Source organism: Hemiscyllium ocellatum, chromosome 4 (assembly GCF_020745735.1).
Source record: "Hemiscyllium ocellatum isolate sHemOce1 chromosome 4, sHemOce1.pat.X.cur, whole genome shotgun sequence".
Classification (NCBI taxonomy): domain Eukaryota; kingdom Metazoa; phylum Chordata; class Chondrichthyes; order Orectolobiformes; family Hemiscylliidae; genus Hemiscyllium; species Hemiscyllium ocellatum.
The window spans coordinates 11,767,066-11,781,099 of NC_083404.1; the positions used below are offsets into that span (position 1 = coordinate 11,767,066).

General features: G+C 39.3%; 1 protein-coding gene across 1 annotated transcript in view; it reads right to left on the reverse strand.

Annotated features, from left to right (window-relative positions):
* The window catches only part of si:ch211-171b20.3 (uncharacterized), a 149,904-nt gene that overhangs the window by 6,304 nt on the left and 129,566 nt on the right, over positions 1–14,034 (reverse strand). The window contains exon 8 of the mRNA XM_060824127.1: positions 4,613–4,668. Coding sequence (XP_060680110.1) covers positions 4,613–4,668 — 56 coding nt within the window. The remainder of the gene's footprint in view (positions 1–4,612; positions 4,669–14,034) is intronic.

The following is a 14,034-nucleotide window of genomic DNA, read 5'->3' on the forward strand; positions in this document are numbered from 1 at the left end:
AAGATCTATATATAAGCATTGAGTTTGGGTGATGGCCAAGAGGGGTTAGAGACGCTGGCATGGAGACATTCAATAATAATTCCTCAGTTGGTAGCAGCTTTCCACTAACCACCCTTCTATGTCAAATGTCTGGAACCCAATGTCCCTGAAGGAACATAAACTGAGTTTTGGGTAGGTAAAGAAATGGTGTGTGACAACATTTCCATTCATCTCATGTTGAGAAGGCTTGTCAGTGCAATAATACGTTAGTCAAGTGAAAAACCTTTTCTCACGATGGTGCTCAGCCCTCTGTCATCTCTCGACATCACAAGATAGTTGTGACATATGCTGTGATTTATATATATTTCAATATAATTTACTTTTAGAGTTTGGATTTTGAGTTAGTAGTATGTAGGTTTTCTGTGTCAGTAGGGGATTTAATATTTAACTTGTAATTATTTCCCTAGCTACGGTGATTCATTTTGAAATCAGTATGAGAGAGTTCCTGGTGTGCAGTGTTTTCATTGGGAAAGTTTTTACAAGGGAGCAAAGTAAGCAGTTGTGCATTACACCTTCAGTTTAGGTCTGCAATTGGTTGTTTCTCCTAATCAATTGCAAAAAAAAACCCATAATTTGGAAAAATGTTTTTGAGACTTAATTTGGCAGTTTAGCAGATGATTTGGCTGAAGCTGGGTATGTAAAATATTTGCTCCAATAAAGATGGATGGGTTAGAATGGTTAAGTTGTAAAGTTTTAAAACCAGAAATGTTTTGTTAAAACCTTGAAGGGGTTATCTGAAGTTTAGAAATTCTGAACTCTATTGTATGAAAATTCAAAGAAGAGGTAATCAGATTCTCAAGACCAGGGAATTGAAACCACAGCTGAGTCACACCCTACATGTGATCCTCTCTCTGTTGTTTGAGCAGTGTAAAGGAATGCTGTTGGGATTAATGAAATTGTAGTTTGCTGTGTGCTTTGAAAATTTTATACTTGTGTTATATATAATAGTTAGGTTTATTTTATCTTCATTTCTTTTGCATAATATGTTTCTGTTCTAATGTTAAAACTAAATCTGTAGGATCGCATGCTTGTGTTCCACTGAAACACCACCATGTTAAAACCAAAAAAAAACTATCAAGCCAGATGTTAGTCTAGGATCTGACCTCTCCAATAATAACATCAACTGAAATCACAACTTGATAGAGTCAACTGTAGTTCAGCATTAGTATGGCAGGGATCAAACAGAGGTTAAGAAAGATCACCCACCTGCCACCTCTGATGGAAGGTGATTATGAACACTTTAGTAGTGTCTTTTGCATTGAAATGCCAGATTCTATCGTCTTTCAAGATGGAGAAGCACACTAAGCCTCTTCCTAAGGGTGCATCACTGTTTGTAACTGGATGTCTCAGGACTTTAGAATTTTCATTTGTCTTTTGGTTGTGAGAGCATGAGTTGCTCACTGTTTAGCAACAATGAAGTTCTGTGCTAGTTGGCATTATCAAGTACGCCTGGTGTTTCTCTCAGAATAGGCTTTTACATACTCTACATAAAAGTTGGAAGAAACACAATTGTCTTTAATATCATTTTTTCTTGTGGACAGAAAACAGAGTTAATGTTTCAAGTCCAGTGACCCTTCAGAATGTTATGTTCTCCAGCAGTTTCTGTATTTGTTTCAGATCTTCAGCATCTGCAGTTTTTGTTTGTGTTGGCTTGCTCATAGCATTTGTAACTCTAACTCAAAATTATTGAGTGAAAAATCAAACTAAAGTGGTGCAACATCCAAAAAGCATTCCTCACACAGCAAACTATATGACAAAGAATGTGTGTGTTACCTCTTAAGGTGTTTTCTAGACAAGATATTTGTAACACTTAAAGACCAGTTTCCTTGTATTTATAGAAGTCACACTTCACTACATATTATAAGTTGTAATTATTATAGGTTAACTTTTCATTCATGATTGAAAATGTATACAATACTTAAAAGCAATCACAATTTGTCTTTATGTTGATTTACCATTTCTAAACAACTGAAGCTAAGAACGAATTCTGAGCAATATGTTCTCCAGTTAATTATTGAAGTTTCTGGAAAAAAGTAAGTATTTTCTCCCCATTTCAAACAGCTGTCCTTTATCTCCAAAGCTGAGAAAACTTTCTACTTTAGATGAAGTTACATAAAAATAAGAACTAAGAGCAGGAGTCACCCATTCAGCTTAAAGATTGATCTGCTATTCAATGTGGTCATGGCTGAACATCTATCTCAAAGCCATATTCCCACTTTCTCCCCATACCTCTGGATGCCTTTAACATCAAAGTTTATCTATCTCTTTCTTAATATATTCAGTAACTTGGCATCCACAGCCTTCTGTGGTGGAGAAATCTTTCCTTATCTCATTCCTAAATAGCTACAATATATCCTGACATTGTGACCCCTGGCTCTATACACCCAAATGAAGGAAACATTCTCACTTAGGCTCATCTCAAACTTCAGTGAATGCAGGCCCAGACAAACCAATTTGTCTTCAAAAGAGGGATGGCACGGTGGCTCAGTGGTTAGCACTGCCTCATCACAGCACCAGGGTCCCAGGTTTGATTTCAGCCTCGGGTGACTGATTGTGCAAACTCCACACATTCTCACCATGTCTGCGTGGGTTTCCTCTGGGTGCTCCGGTTTCCTCCCACAGCCAAAAGATCTGCAAGTTAGGTGAATTGGCAGTGCTAAATTGTCCATAGTATTAGGTGGATTAGTCAGAGGGAAATAGGTCTGGGTGGGTTACTCTTCGGAGGGTTGGTGTGGACTGGTTGGGCAGAAGGGCATGTTTCTACACTGCAGAGAATCTAATCTAATCACGACAGTTGTGCCATCCTGGTATCAGCCTATATAGCACTCCCTCTATAGCAAGTATACCTGGCATGAGGTAGGCAAGCAATATTCCAGCTGGAGCTCCACTAATGCCCTGTATAACTGCAGTAAGACATCCTTATTTCTGAACTCAAATCTTATAATGAAGGCCAGGGTACCATTTGCTTCCAAATTGCTTGCTGCATCTGCCTGTCTACTTTCATTGACTGATGTACAAGGACATCCATATTCTCTTGTACATCCACATTTTCCAAGATATCAGCATTGAAATAATATTCTGCCTTTCTGTTTTAGACACCAAAGTGTATGACCACATTTCGCCAAATGTTACTGCATCTGCATGTGTCTGCCCACTCACTCAACTTGTCTAAATCACCATGAATCCTCTTTGCAATTCAATTTCCCCAGTTTTGTGTTATCTACAAACTTGGAAAAGTTGAATTTGGTTCCCCAATGTATAATATCTATACATATCATGAATAGCTGGCACCCAAACACAGATCCTTGTGGTAGCCCAAGACTCACTGCCTGCTACCTGGAAAAAGACACATTTAGTCTCAGTCTCTCTTTCCTGTCTATCAACCAATTCTCAATCTATGCCAATATATGACCCCACGTCCTATGTGCTTTAACCTCTGCCCACCAACCTTTTATGAGAGACATTATCAAATGCTTTCCATTAGTCCAAAATATCATATCAACTGGTTTTCCTTTACCAATTTGACACATTGCATCCTCAAAAGGCTTTCAGGAGATTTGTTAAGTGTGATTGCATTTCATAAACTCATGCTGGCTTTGTTCAATGCTATTAATACATTCCAAGTGTTCATTTATCATGTCTTTTTATTATAGATTCTAAATATTCTCCACTACTGACAGTAGGCCAACTGTTCTGTAATTCTAATTTTCTTTCTCTCTCCTTCCCTTTTTAAATGGTGAGGTTAATTTGTAGGAACTGCTCCAGAGTCTACTGAATTTTAGAAGAATACAACCAATCCATTCAAAAATTTCCAAGGCCACTTCTTTTATTACTCTGGGATGTACATCATTAGACTCTGGTGAATTATCAGTCTGTAACCCCATTAATTTCAGTCACACTTTTTAAAAAATAATACTGATTTCCCTCAATTCTACCCTCTGCCTGGATGCTTGGCTGACCACTATTTCTGGGAGGTTATTTATGTGCCGACTTTTTGGAAAGACTAGAACCAAAATATGCATTGAATTCTTCTGCAATTCCTTTGTCTCCACTATAATTTACTCAGTTTCTTACTGTCAGGGACCTACATTTGTCTTTACTAATCTTTCTGTCTTCATATATTTATAGAAGCTTTTACAGTCAGTTTTTATGTTCCCTGCAATTTTAGTCTGATACTCTATTTCCCCCACTTGATCAAATTTTGTCTGCTGCAATGTTTTGAAGTTCTTCTGAGACTTCTTGGAATATTACAGATTTCTATATGAAGTAAAGTATCCAAAATGTTATGTTGTTACTTAAAGGATCACAAGCTTTGAAAAAACATACTTACCAAAATTAGAATCAAGATATGCTACTGCATGATGAAAACACCATTCTAATAATGTGCATATAAAACATTGTTCAGTTATTGACTCTTGCAATTAAAAACTTATCAAAAGCACCAATATATACAAAAAATGCTGAATGATTAAATTTATAAATTTAGAAATCTTTTTGATAAGTTACACAAAAGGTTAATTATACCACATCATACTTAACTAAATTGATTTTTAAATGATCATAAAATACTTACATTTTTGACTAGACGGAATTGATAGTGAAGAACAGAGGCCATTATGTGTCTTCAAACTGAATGAAATAAAAGCAGAATTTATTTTAGATTTTGTTTAATTATCTAAAGCAGACAGAAAATTATTGAATGTCAAGTTTATCTTTGAAGAACAAAATTAACAAACATTTTCATGCCAGCAATGTTTAAAAAAGTTCCAAGATGGTTTCCATAACAATTGTTGAAAAATTTCAAGGTAATTTTTAACAATAAAAAGATTTATTGTTTACAATTGATCTATATGGGCATTTGGAATTAATTTGAACTGTATTTAAAAAGATCATTTCGATAGGTTGTGAAGTGGATCCGTAGTGGATTGCTATGTGCCCCTCAAATTCTAGTTGGCTTCATGTTTTCTTCACTTCACCTTTGCTTGTAATTCAATTCTTGGCAAAATTTGCCAATTGGTCAAGGTGACTTTTAAGGCCTGCTAAACGTTTTCGGAAACTTAGTCTCTTTAATTATCCCCATCCATTTAAATTCTGACTTAGTATATTTGTTCTCTCACCACCAAGCCCTGAACCTCCATTATGAGGACATGCAGCAAACTGAGGAAGAAAAAAAAACTCAGGAATAAAGTGAAACTAATATGCCCTCTTTTGAGCAATATTGGTGCAAAGTGCAAAGAAATAAAAGTGAAGTCATTGTGGACTTATCAACAGAATAAGTAAATGGTCAGTTTCTAAATTCAAAGCTAACTGAACCCTTAGTTTTGGTTCACAACCGATTAGGCAATGCTCAGGAGGAGACCCCAAACACCTCATAGGGAATCCAGAATAATTTATCACCTACTGTCACCACAGAGGTAAAAATGATCAATGTATAATAAAAGAAATACCAAACCCATGTACTGTGGGAGTAGCAGTTAAGGGTTCCAGGCATCAACTGGACATGGTGGGGTGTATCCCATAAACAGCATTTCCATTATCTTTCCTGCTGATTCCTAGGTCCTCTCTCCCTGCAATCCCACCTTGAAAAACACAGCCCTTCTCCCACCAACTTGTAGCCTGTGTCACCCATTGAGACACTCAGAGCCTGACTTTGTGGCCCCTAGGGCATCACTGAACACAAGGATTGCCTCTAATTAGTCATGCAAAACTTCTGACCCCAGTTTTTGATTCCAGAGTAAAGCCTGCTGGTGTCCTCACTACTGCCAGAGTGACTTGTAGGCATTCCTGAAAAGAGACAGACTAGGTCTTACATCAGCTGTCCAGTTGCTATGCAAGATATCCAACGCCAAAAGGTTTTGCCCAATATGTCCGGAAGCCTGCATAAAAGTGCAAATAGCTTTTCCAGATGAAACTGGGGTCTCATTCTTTTACAGCCTTCAGTAAGGTTGTGTTGGGTAAGAGCTTCCATATGGTGGCTCTGTAAGCCGTATACAGAGGAACCTCGATGATCTGAATGAGATGGGTGGGCAGCATTTCATTCAGATAACTGATTCTTTGGATCAATGATTCAAAGCCTCTCCTCTGGGGCTCGGAGTTTTCTGAAGTTTCCTTTTCCCTTGCGCTGCCTACCTTGCTCCCTCTCACTGTCTCAGGGTTTGTTTCTGTGCAGACACACACACTTGTGTGTAAGGGATGTGCCGCATTGCTGAAACCTCCCTCCCCCCTCAACAGTTCAATGGGATTGTCACAGCGAGCACTTGCTAAGTCCTGTCCCCATTCAGAAAACTAGGCAGTAGCACACCGTGCACGAACTCCCCCACTCCGTCTGCCCCACCCCATCCCCAATGTCGTCCGATCCTCCAACCCCAACCCCCTCCCCCACCCGCTGGCTGCCCTGCACCTCCTTGCGCCGCTGCCCACCCCTGTCAGCTCAGGTCACCATCCCCCCGCCACACACACACACTCAACAACTCAATTGAAGAAATTTAACAGATAATAACTGCCAGGTCTGCCAAGGACTGAGAGGATGTAATTAAAAAATGAAGTTTTTCAATGAGCTAATCATAAATGAAATGCTGATTAATCACCAACCATTCTCTCACTGTGTAGGAGAAAGTGAGGACCTCAGATGCTGGAGATCACAGTTGAGAGTGTAGAGCTGGAAAAGCACAACAGGTTAGGCAGCATCCGAGGAGCCCTTCATCATACCACCATGCTGCTTCATTCCTGATGAAGGGCTTTTGCCCGAAACGTCAATTCTCCTGCTCCTCAGATGTTGTCTGACCTGGTTGCTTTTCCAGCACCACACTCTCAACTCATTCTCTCATTGCGTATAAATCATCCTGGCTCCAGCCCATTATATCATGGATAATGGGAAATGCTGACTTGCAATCACATGATCAAAGATAACCTGAAGGAAGTTAAAGCCAGTCTGGAAACGATCAGGACAGGAGGGAATATTCTTCCACACAGAAGAAAAAAAACCCTGCCTAATGTAGACTGAGAATTCACCAGGGACTATTTTATTTTCACCTGCACAGATTCACCCCAACAAACACTCAACCATAATTTCACCCGGAAATTCAAAGACTTCTGACCATGAAAGAGAAATTATCATTTTACATCTTAAAGGACTGAAATTTGAACACATGATATAGTTCCCCAGTATCCAGCAAGCATGGATCTCTACTGCATAAAAAAAACACTTTTTTTCTGGCTACTATCAGTTCTGAGGAAATGTCACTGGACCAGAAATGTTAACTCTGATTTCTCTCCACAGATACTGCCAGACCTGCTGAGCTTTTCCAGCAATTTCTGGTTTTGTTTCCAATTGCAGCAGCTTTTAGGTTTATGGAGTATGGGAAGTGTGAATTACATGAATTTGCTAGTTGCACAAGAAGTTCTGTTGATTCTTTACTCTGCATTTCCTATTCACCCACAGGGACATACTTCTCCTACCCCGGTATTACCATTAATGCCTCTCATATTAACTTCCATTCTATTCAATCTCTCCTTTTGTTTTATTGTAGAAAAAAAGTGTCATGACTGGACAAAGGGTGGCAGGATGGTGGTCCTCACTCAAGGAAAAAATGCTGGAATTGGCTGAAGAGAATGATCATTCATATGGAAAGCTGAGATCTCCAGGAATAACTGAGTATTTACTCTCTTTAAATATGTGCTCTAGACTCTTGTTCAAGTTATATCCATTTGTGATTTAAGCAGTCTCTTCAAATATCCCAAGGATGAAACAAGTTGTAGTGGTCAAGCATTGCCTTTCTCTTACAAGCAATTAACCCCTTGATTCTTGTCACATCAGACATCAGGAATCCTTGAACCATCATGTTGCTGACTGTGGCCAAGGGCACATTGACAACAAGCAACAGGATAATAGCAGGGCATACCCTGTATAGCTCATCCACACCTACACCCACCTTATGAGTGAAAGGACGGAACCAACAATGATTCTACACATTTCTGTCAGAAACATTTCATTCTATCTTTCAGCTTTTCAAGGGAGAGCCTTACTTTTCAAGGCTGGTAAGTGTATAATGGGGCATTCACATCTCTACTCACTTTTATAACTCAATGGCCTCCCAAGATAAGCTGCATGAAGCACTGCCTCTCTCTCTCTCTCTCTAAACACTATCCCACAGAATTATCAAGCATTTTTAGGGCAATTTAGTTTATACACAATTTGTGAAACATTGAATGTTAACTGATAATGGAAGACTGAAATCCTCAGGATTGCTCCCAACCTGCTGCTTATCATGACAGACTTCACTGCACAGCACTGGATACTATATGCTGACTGAAGCCTTAGAAACCACTAAACATCAGTCCTGACAGAGATTTATAAGATTGTCAATGGCATGGATTGAGTGGAAAGTATGAGGTTTTTACTCAGGGTGGGGGTGTCAATTACCAGGGGACATAGGTTCAAGGTGTGTGTGTGTTTGTTTGTGTGTGTGTGGGGGGGCAAGTTTAAAAGAGATGTGTGAGGCAGGTTTTGCATTCAAAGGGGGCGGAAGTGCCTGAAACGTGCTGCCAGAAGTGGGGATAGAAGTAGATATTTTGAAAATGTGGGTGTACTTTGAGTTAAACGCAGCAGAACTACTGGACACAGCACCAAGTGTTCTCAATAAGGTAACAATGTCACACTTGGTCGAACAACTCGATTAGCTTGTTGCCTGGAGACAAAAACAAATTCAAATATTCAGCCAATCAGTTTAAATTATACCCTGAAAAATACCAAACTCCAATCCAGTTGGAATTTAGTACATTGACAATCTTAAAAGCCAATGACACATACTGACGCTTTGAGGGTCAGATTGTGTCATTGGGGGAAATTGAACAGTTGAGAGGAGAACTGCCAATCCAACAGCATCTTCTCACTGCCCATAAATATAGCTCTCTTAAAAGTACCTTTATCGATCAGTAACCTGTGAAGCAGCATCTCCAAACAGAAAAAAAAGACCGAAATACAGAGGAGAAACTAAAGCTGTCTGGTTTTGAGATAAGAAGTGTTTTGTAAATCTTAATTGGGAGTTTTATCTGACTAATATTATAGAAGTGAAGGTAAAAGATAGGTTAGAGGAAGGAGTTGTAAATAGTTGTTAGTTAATTATTCTCTGTTATACTTTAAGAAATAAAGTTGTTCATTTTTACTTTAAATAGTTCTTGGCTACTTGAATTTTCACAGGTTACTGAACAAGATAAATCTTTTCTGTGTTGCTGTTTTAAATTAAGCAGGAGAGTTCATCCCATATAGTAACAGTTTGGGGGCTTGGGTCCGTGATTTGAACTGGTTTATATAAATTTGAATAGATTTGGGGGTATGAAAAATCCCAGTAGATTTAAACACTTCCAGGTTAGTATCCTAGATCTTTAAATAAAATGCAGGTGAGGCAATTTATTTACTTTTGGTGAGTTGTTGTTGATTAAATTAAAAGTGAGAGAAATGGGTCTTAAAACTGCTAAAGAGGTTTTGGGATTTGAAGATGTCTATTTCTCTGACACACCTAGGAATGGCCTTTTTCTTTCTTTCTAAACTTTTTTGGCAAATTTGAGAATCATCTTCAAAGTGCAGTAGAGGTACAAAAACTTAAATTACAATTGAGGAAAATGAAGTTAGAAGATAAAAAAAAGATAGTGAGAAGAGAAAGAGAGGAAGTTTTTGGCTAAGAGAAAAAGAGAGAGAAGAGAGAAAGAAAGGGAGAAGTTGCAGCTTAGCAAAGTCAAGTTAACAGGATGGAAATTAAAAGAGAAGGGAGTGATATATATATAAATATGTCAAACTAAACTGGTAGGCAGAGCTAGTGAGATATTTGCCAAGCTGTCAGATGAGGGGTCAAGAGATAATGAAGAAGTTAAACAGGCTATTTTAAGTGTTTGTGAATTGGTACCAGAAGCATATAGACAGGGTTCTGAAGCACAAAGAAGGAACCAGCTCAGACTTATGTTGAGTTCGAAAGAATTAACCATAGTCATTTTGATCAATTGGTGCATGCTTTGAAAATAGATAGGGCATTTGAGACTCTCAGAGAGATTATTCTGCTGGATGAATTTAAAAATTCACTTCCAGAGTTGGTAAGAATTCACGTGGAGGAACAGAAAGTTCAGGAAGTGAGAAGGGCAGCAGAATTCGCAGATGAGTACATGTTGGTGCATGAGACAAGTTTCTGGTCACAGTTTCATCCTGTGAGGGATAGAAGTTGGGAGAAGGGGAAATCCTACACCATGAAACCAAGAATAGAGAGCACTGGTAAGAATTTACCACAGGTTAAAGAAGCACTAGAGGGCAGACATGAGGTGAAAGGCCTCAGGTGTATTCACTGTAATGGAGTGGGACACAGAAAATCAGAAGAGCACTGGGGAAAGGTGTTTTCACTGCCAGAAGGTGGGACATGTAAAGGTACAGTGCTGGTTGTTAAAGAAAGATTGTGGGAAAAGAATTTACCTGTGCTAAATTCTTACCAGTGTTCTCTACATTTGGTTTCATGGTGTAGGATCTCTCCTTCTCCCAACTTCTATCCCTCACAGAACGAAACTCTGACCAGAAACTTGTAAAATAAGCTAAGCCAGTGGCATTAGTGATGGCAGTAAAAGAGACTCCAAGAAGAGCTGAGGAGCTGCAGGAGAGTGCATAGCTTAGGCAGGGGTCGGTATGAAGTTAATACCTGATCTCTAAAAGATTTGGCCTCCGTGGGTAAAATTTACTCAGAAAGAACAGGGAGGCAGGGGGAGAACAAGAAAATATAATTTTGAGAGATACAGGATCTAACCAGTCGCTGTTGGTAAGGGATGAGCAAATATGCACTCTTTCTGATTTGTTAACCGTGAGTGTGGTAATTTGTGGGATAGATGGACAGAAATTTAGCATTCCCTTATATAAGATCAGGTTGGAGTGCGAACTCAAGACTGGGGAAGTTACAGTGGGAGTGATTGACAGAGTGTCAGTTCCAGGAATTCAGTTTGCTCTTGGAAATGTTTTGGCAGGATCAAGGTGGGAGTGACACCCCTTATTGTGGAGAAGCCCAAGGAAGACCAAGAAACTGAGGAATTTAAACAGAAATATCCTGGTATTTTCCCAGACTGTGTGGTAACCAGATCTCATGATCATAAGTCACAGTACGAAGTGAAAAGTAAAGAGAAAGATGAAGGAATTGAGGTTCAGTTAGTGGATGCCCTGTTTGACGTAATGGTGCAGGAAAAACTTGAACAGGCAGAGAGTCAGACAGAAGTATTTAGTCCTGAAAGGCTAAGGGACTTGCAACAGCAAGACAATATGACAAAAGATATATATGTGGAACCGTACTCTGAAAAGGAGGCAGAGAATATTCCTGAGAGTTATTACCTGAAAGATAGAATCCTAAGGCGGAAATGGAGATCATGGCAGATTAGTGCAGAGGAGAAATGGGCTCAATCAACCAGATTGTGTTGCTGATAGCTGATTTTATGGGTGGAACATGAACTACCTGTAGGAGGTCACCTAGGGGTATGAATGACTCAGACTAAGGTACACAAACATTTTCGTTGACCTAGAATGCACAAGAATGGGGTTAACTTTTGCCATACGTGTCATATGTGCGAAATAGTAGGTAAGCCACAGACTGTAATAAAGCCAGCACCTTTGTTGCCAATTCCCACATTTGAAGAACCTTTCATGTAGATTGCAATTAATTGTGTAGGTCCCCTCCCGAGAACTAAAAGTGGGAACCAGTACATGTTAACCATAGGGGATGTGTCTACTAGATTTCCGGAGGCAATACCATTATGGAGTATCAAGGCAAAAAAGGGTAGTAGCTGAAAATGTGTTGCTGGAAAAGCGCAGCAGGTCAGGCAGCATCCAAGGAACAGGAAATTCGACATTTCGGGCATGAGCCCTTCATCAGCCCTTCATTCGGCTTATGCCCGAAATGTCGAATTTCCTGTTCCTTGGATGCTGCCTGACCTGCTGCGCTTTTCCAGCAACACATTTTCAGCTCTGATCTTCAGCATCTGCAGACCTCACTTTCTCCAAAAAAGGGTTAGCTTTTTTCATATGGTATGGGCTACCCAGAGAGATTCAGTCAGACCAAGGGTGAAATTTTACTGCCAGGCTGTTTAAGGTAGTTATGGACAGCTTAGGTATACAGGACTTTAAATCCATTGCATATCAACTTAAATCCCAGGTAGCTTTAGAAAGGTGGCATCAGACCTTGAAGACAATGTTGAGAGCATACTGTCATGATTACCTGAATGATTGAGATAAAAATATCCCATTCATATTGCTTGCCATTAGAGATGCCCAAATGAATCTACTCAGTTTACTCCCTTTGAGTGAATATTTGGTCATGAAGTGGAAGGCCCTTTGAAATTAATTTAAGAAAAATTGACAGGATCAAAGTCAGAGATCTCACACTTAGATTATGTATCAGAGGTGAGGGAGAGATTAAACAATTGGATGAGTTAGCTAAACAGCACCTAAAGGGGCACACTATAGAATGAAGCAGGTGGCAGATAAAACCTCTGAAACTCGATGTTTTCCCAAGTAGATAACGTGTTAGTACTGTTACCAGTGATAGGAGATCCCTTCAAAGCCAGGTTTAGTGATCCCTATCAAATTGAGAAAAAGTTGAGTCAGGTGAACTATTTAGTAAAGATGCCAGATAGGAAAAAAAAGTATTGACTATGTCATGTGAACATGCTGAAACCGTATTATACTAGAGAGAAAGAACTGGAGAAACAGGTGTTAGTTACTTGCAAAGTGAGGAATCAAATCCAGATGATGTGGATTTTGATGTGGCTCAAAATAGATTAAAACATGAAGGAGTCCTTGAGGACTGGGATAGGTTAGTAAGCTATCTGTCTCAGGGACATTGAATGCAGCTGAAAGATTTGTTACAACAGTACAAGGACATATGTAAGAATCAGATGGGGAGGACTAATGCTATAGTACATGAAGTAGATGTAGGGAATACTGCTCCATTAAAACAACACCCCTATCAGCTTAATCCTTTCAAAGCCAGACAGGTTCAGATGGAGGTGGAGGCCATGCTTGATGAGGACATCATCAAACCAAGCCAGAGCGAGTGGAGTTCGTTTTAGTTCCCAAACGAGATGGAACTCAACAATTCTGAGTGGATTATCAGAAGATCAAAGCTATTACAAAATTGGACTCATCCAATTCCTAGATTGGAGAAGTGTATTGAGAAAGTCAGACAAGCCAGTTACATCACCAAGTTGGACTTAATGCGTGGTTACTGACAGGTACCTTTATCAGAGATGGCAAAAGAAACTTCCGCATTTGTAATCCCAAATGGGCTACATCAGTTTAAAGTGATGCCCTTTGGAATGAAGAACACACCCGCCACATTCCAAAGACTCATGAACAGAGTTGTGGCTGGGTTAACAAACTGTGCTATTTGGACGATGTAGTGATCTTTAGTAAGTCCTGGAAAGATCACATGCTCAGTTCATGCATCTGACTAGCATTATAAAAGGGAAAGATAAATATAATAGATAGGTTAGAGTAAGGACCTGTAAATAGTCGTTAGTTAATTATTCTCTGTTATACTTTAAGAAATAAAGTTGTTAATTTTTAGTTTAAATAGTTCTTGGCCACTCGTATTTTCACAGATTAATCCACAGTGTTACTGGTTTACATTGAGTAGGAGGGTTACATAGACATAATATCAATATTCAAGAAGCATCTGGACGCATACATGAATTGGAAGGGAATAGAGGGATATGGATCCTGTAAGTGAAGACAGTCTTAGTACGGAATGGCAAAATGTGTCAGTGCAGGCTTGGAGGGCTGAAGGGCCTATAGCTGTGCTGTATTATTCTTTGTTCTAATGGCAAGTTATTGTCCTGCCTCACTGACAACTCCTTTCTCCTGAATAGTGAAGGACCTGTTAAGTGCAGATATTTTAAGATGGGATCAACTGAAGAAACTACTTATACAATCATATAGAGGAGCTCTTAAGGTGCAGTGTTAGTGTCCCTCCCTACCTT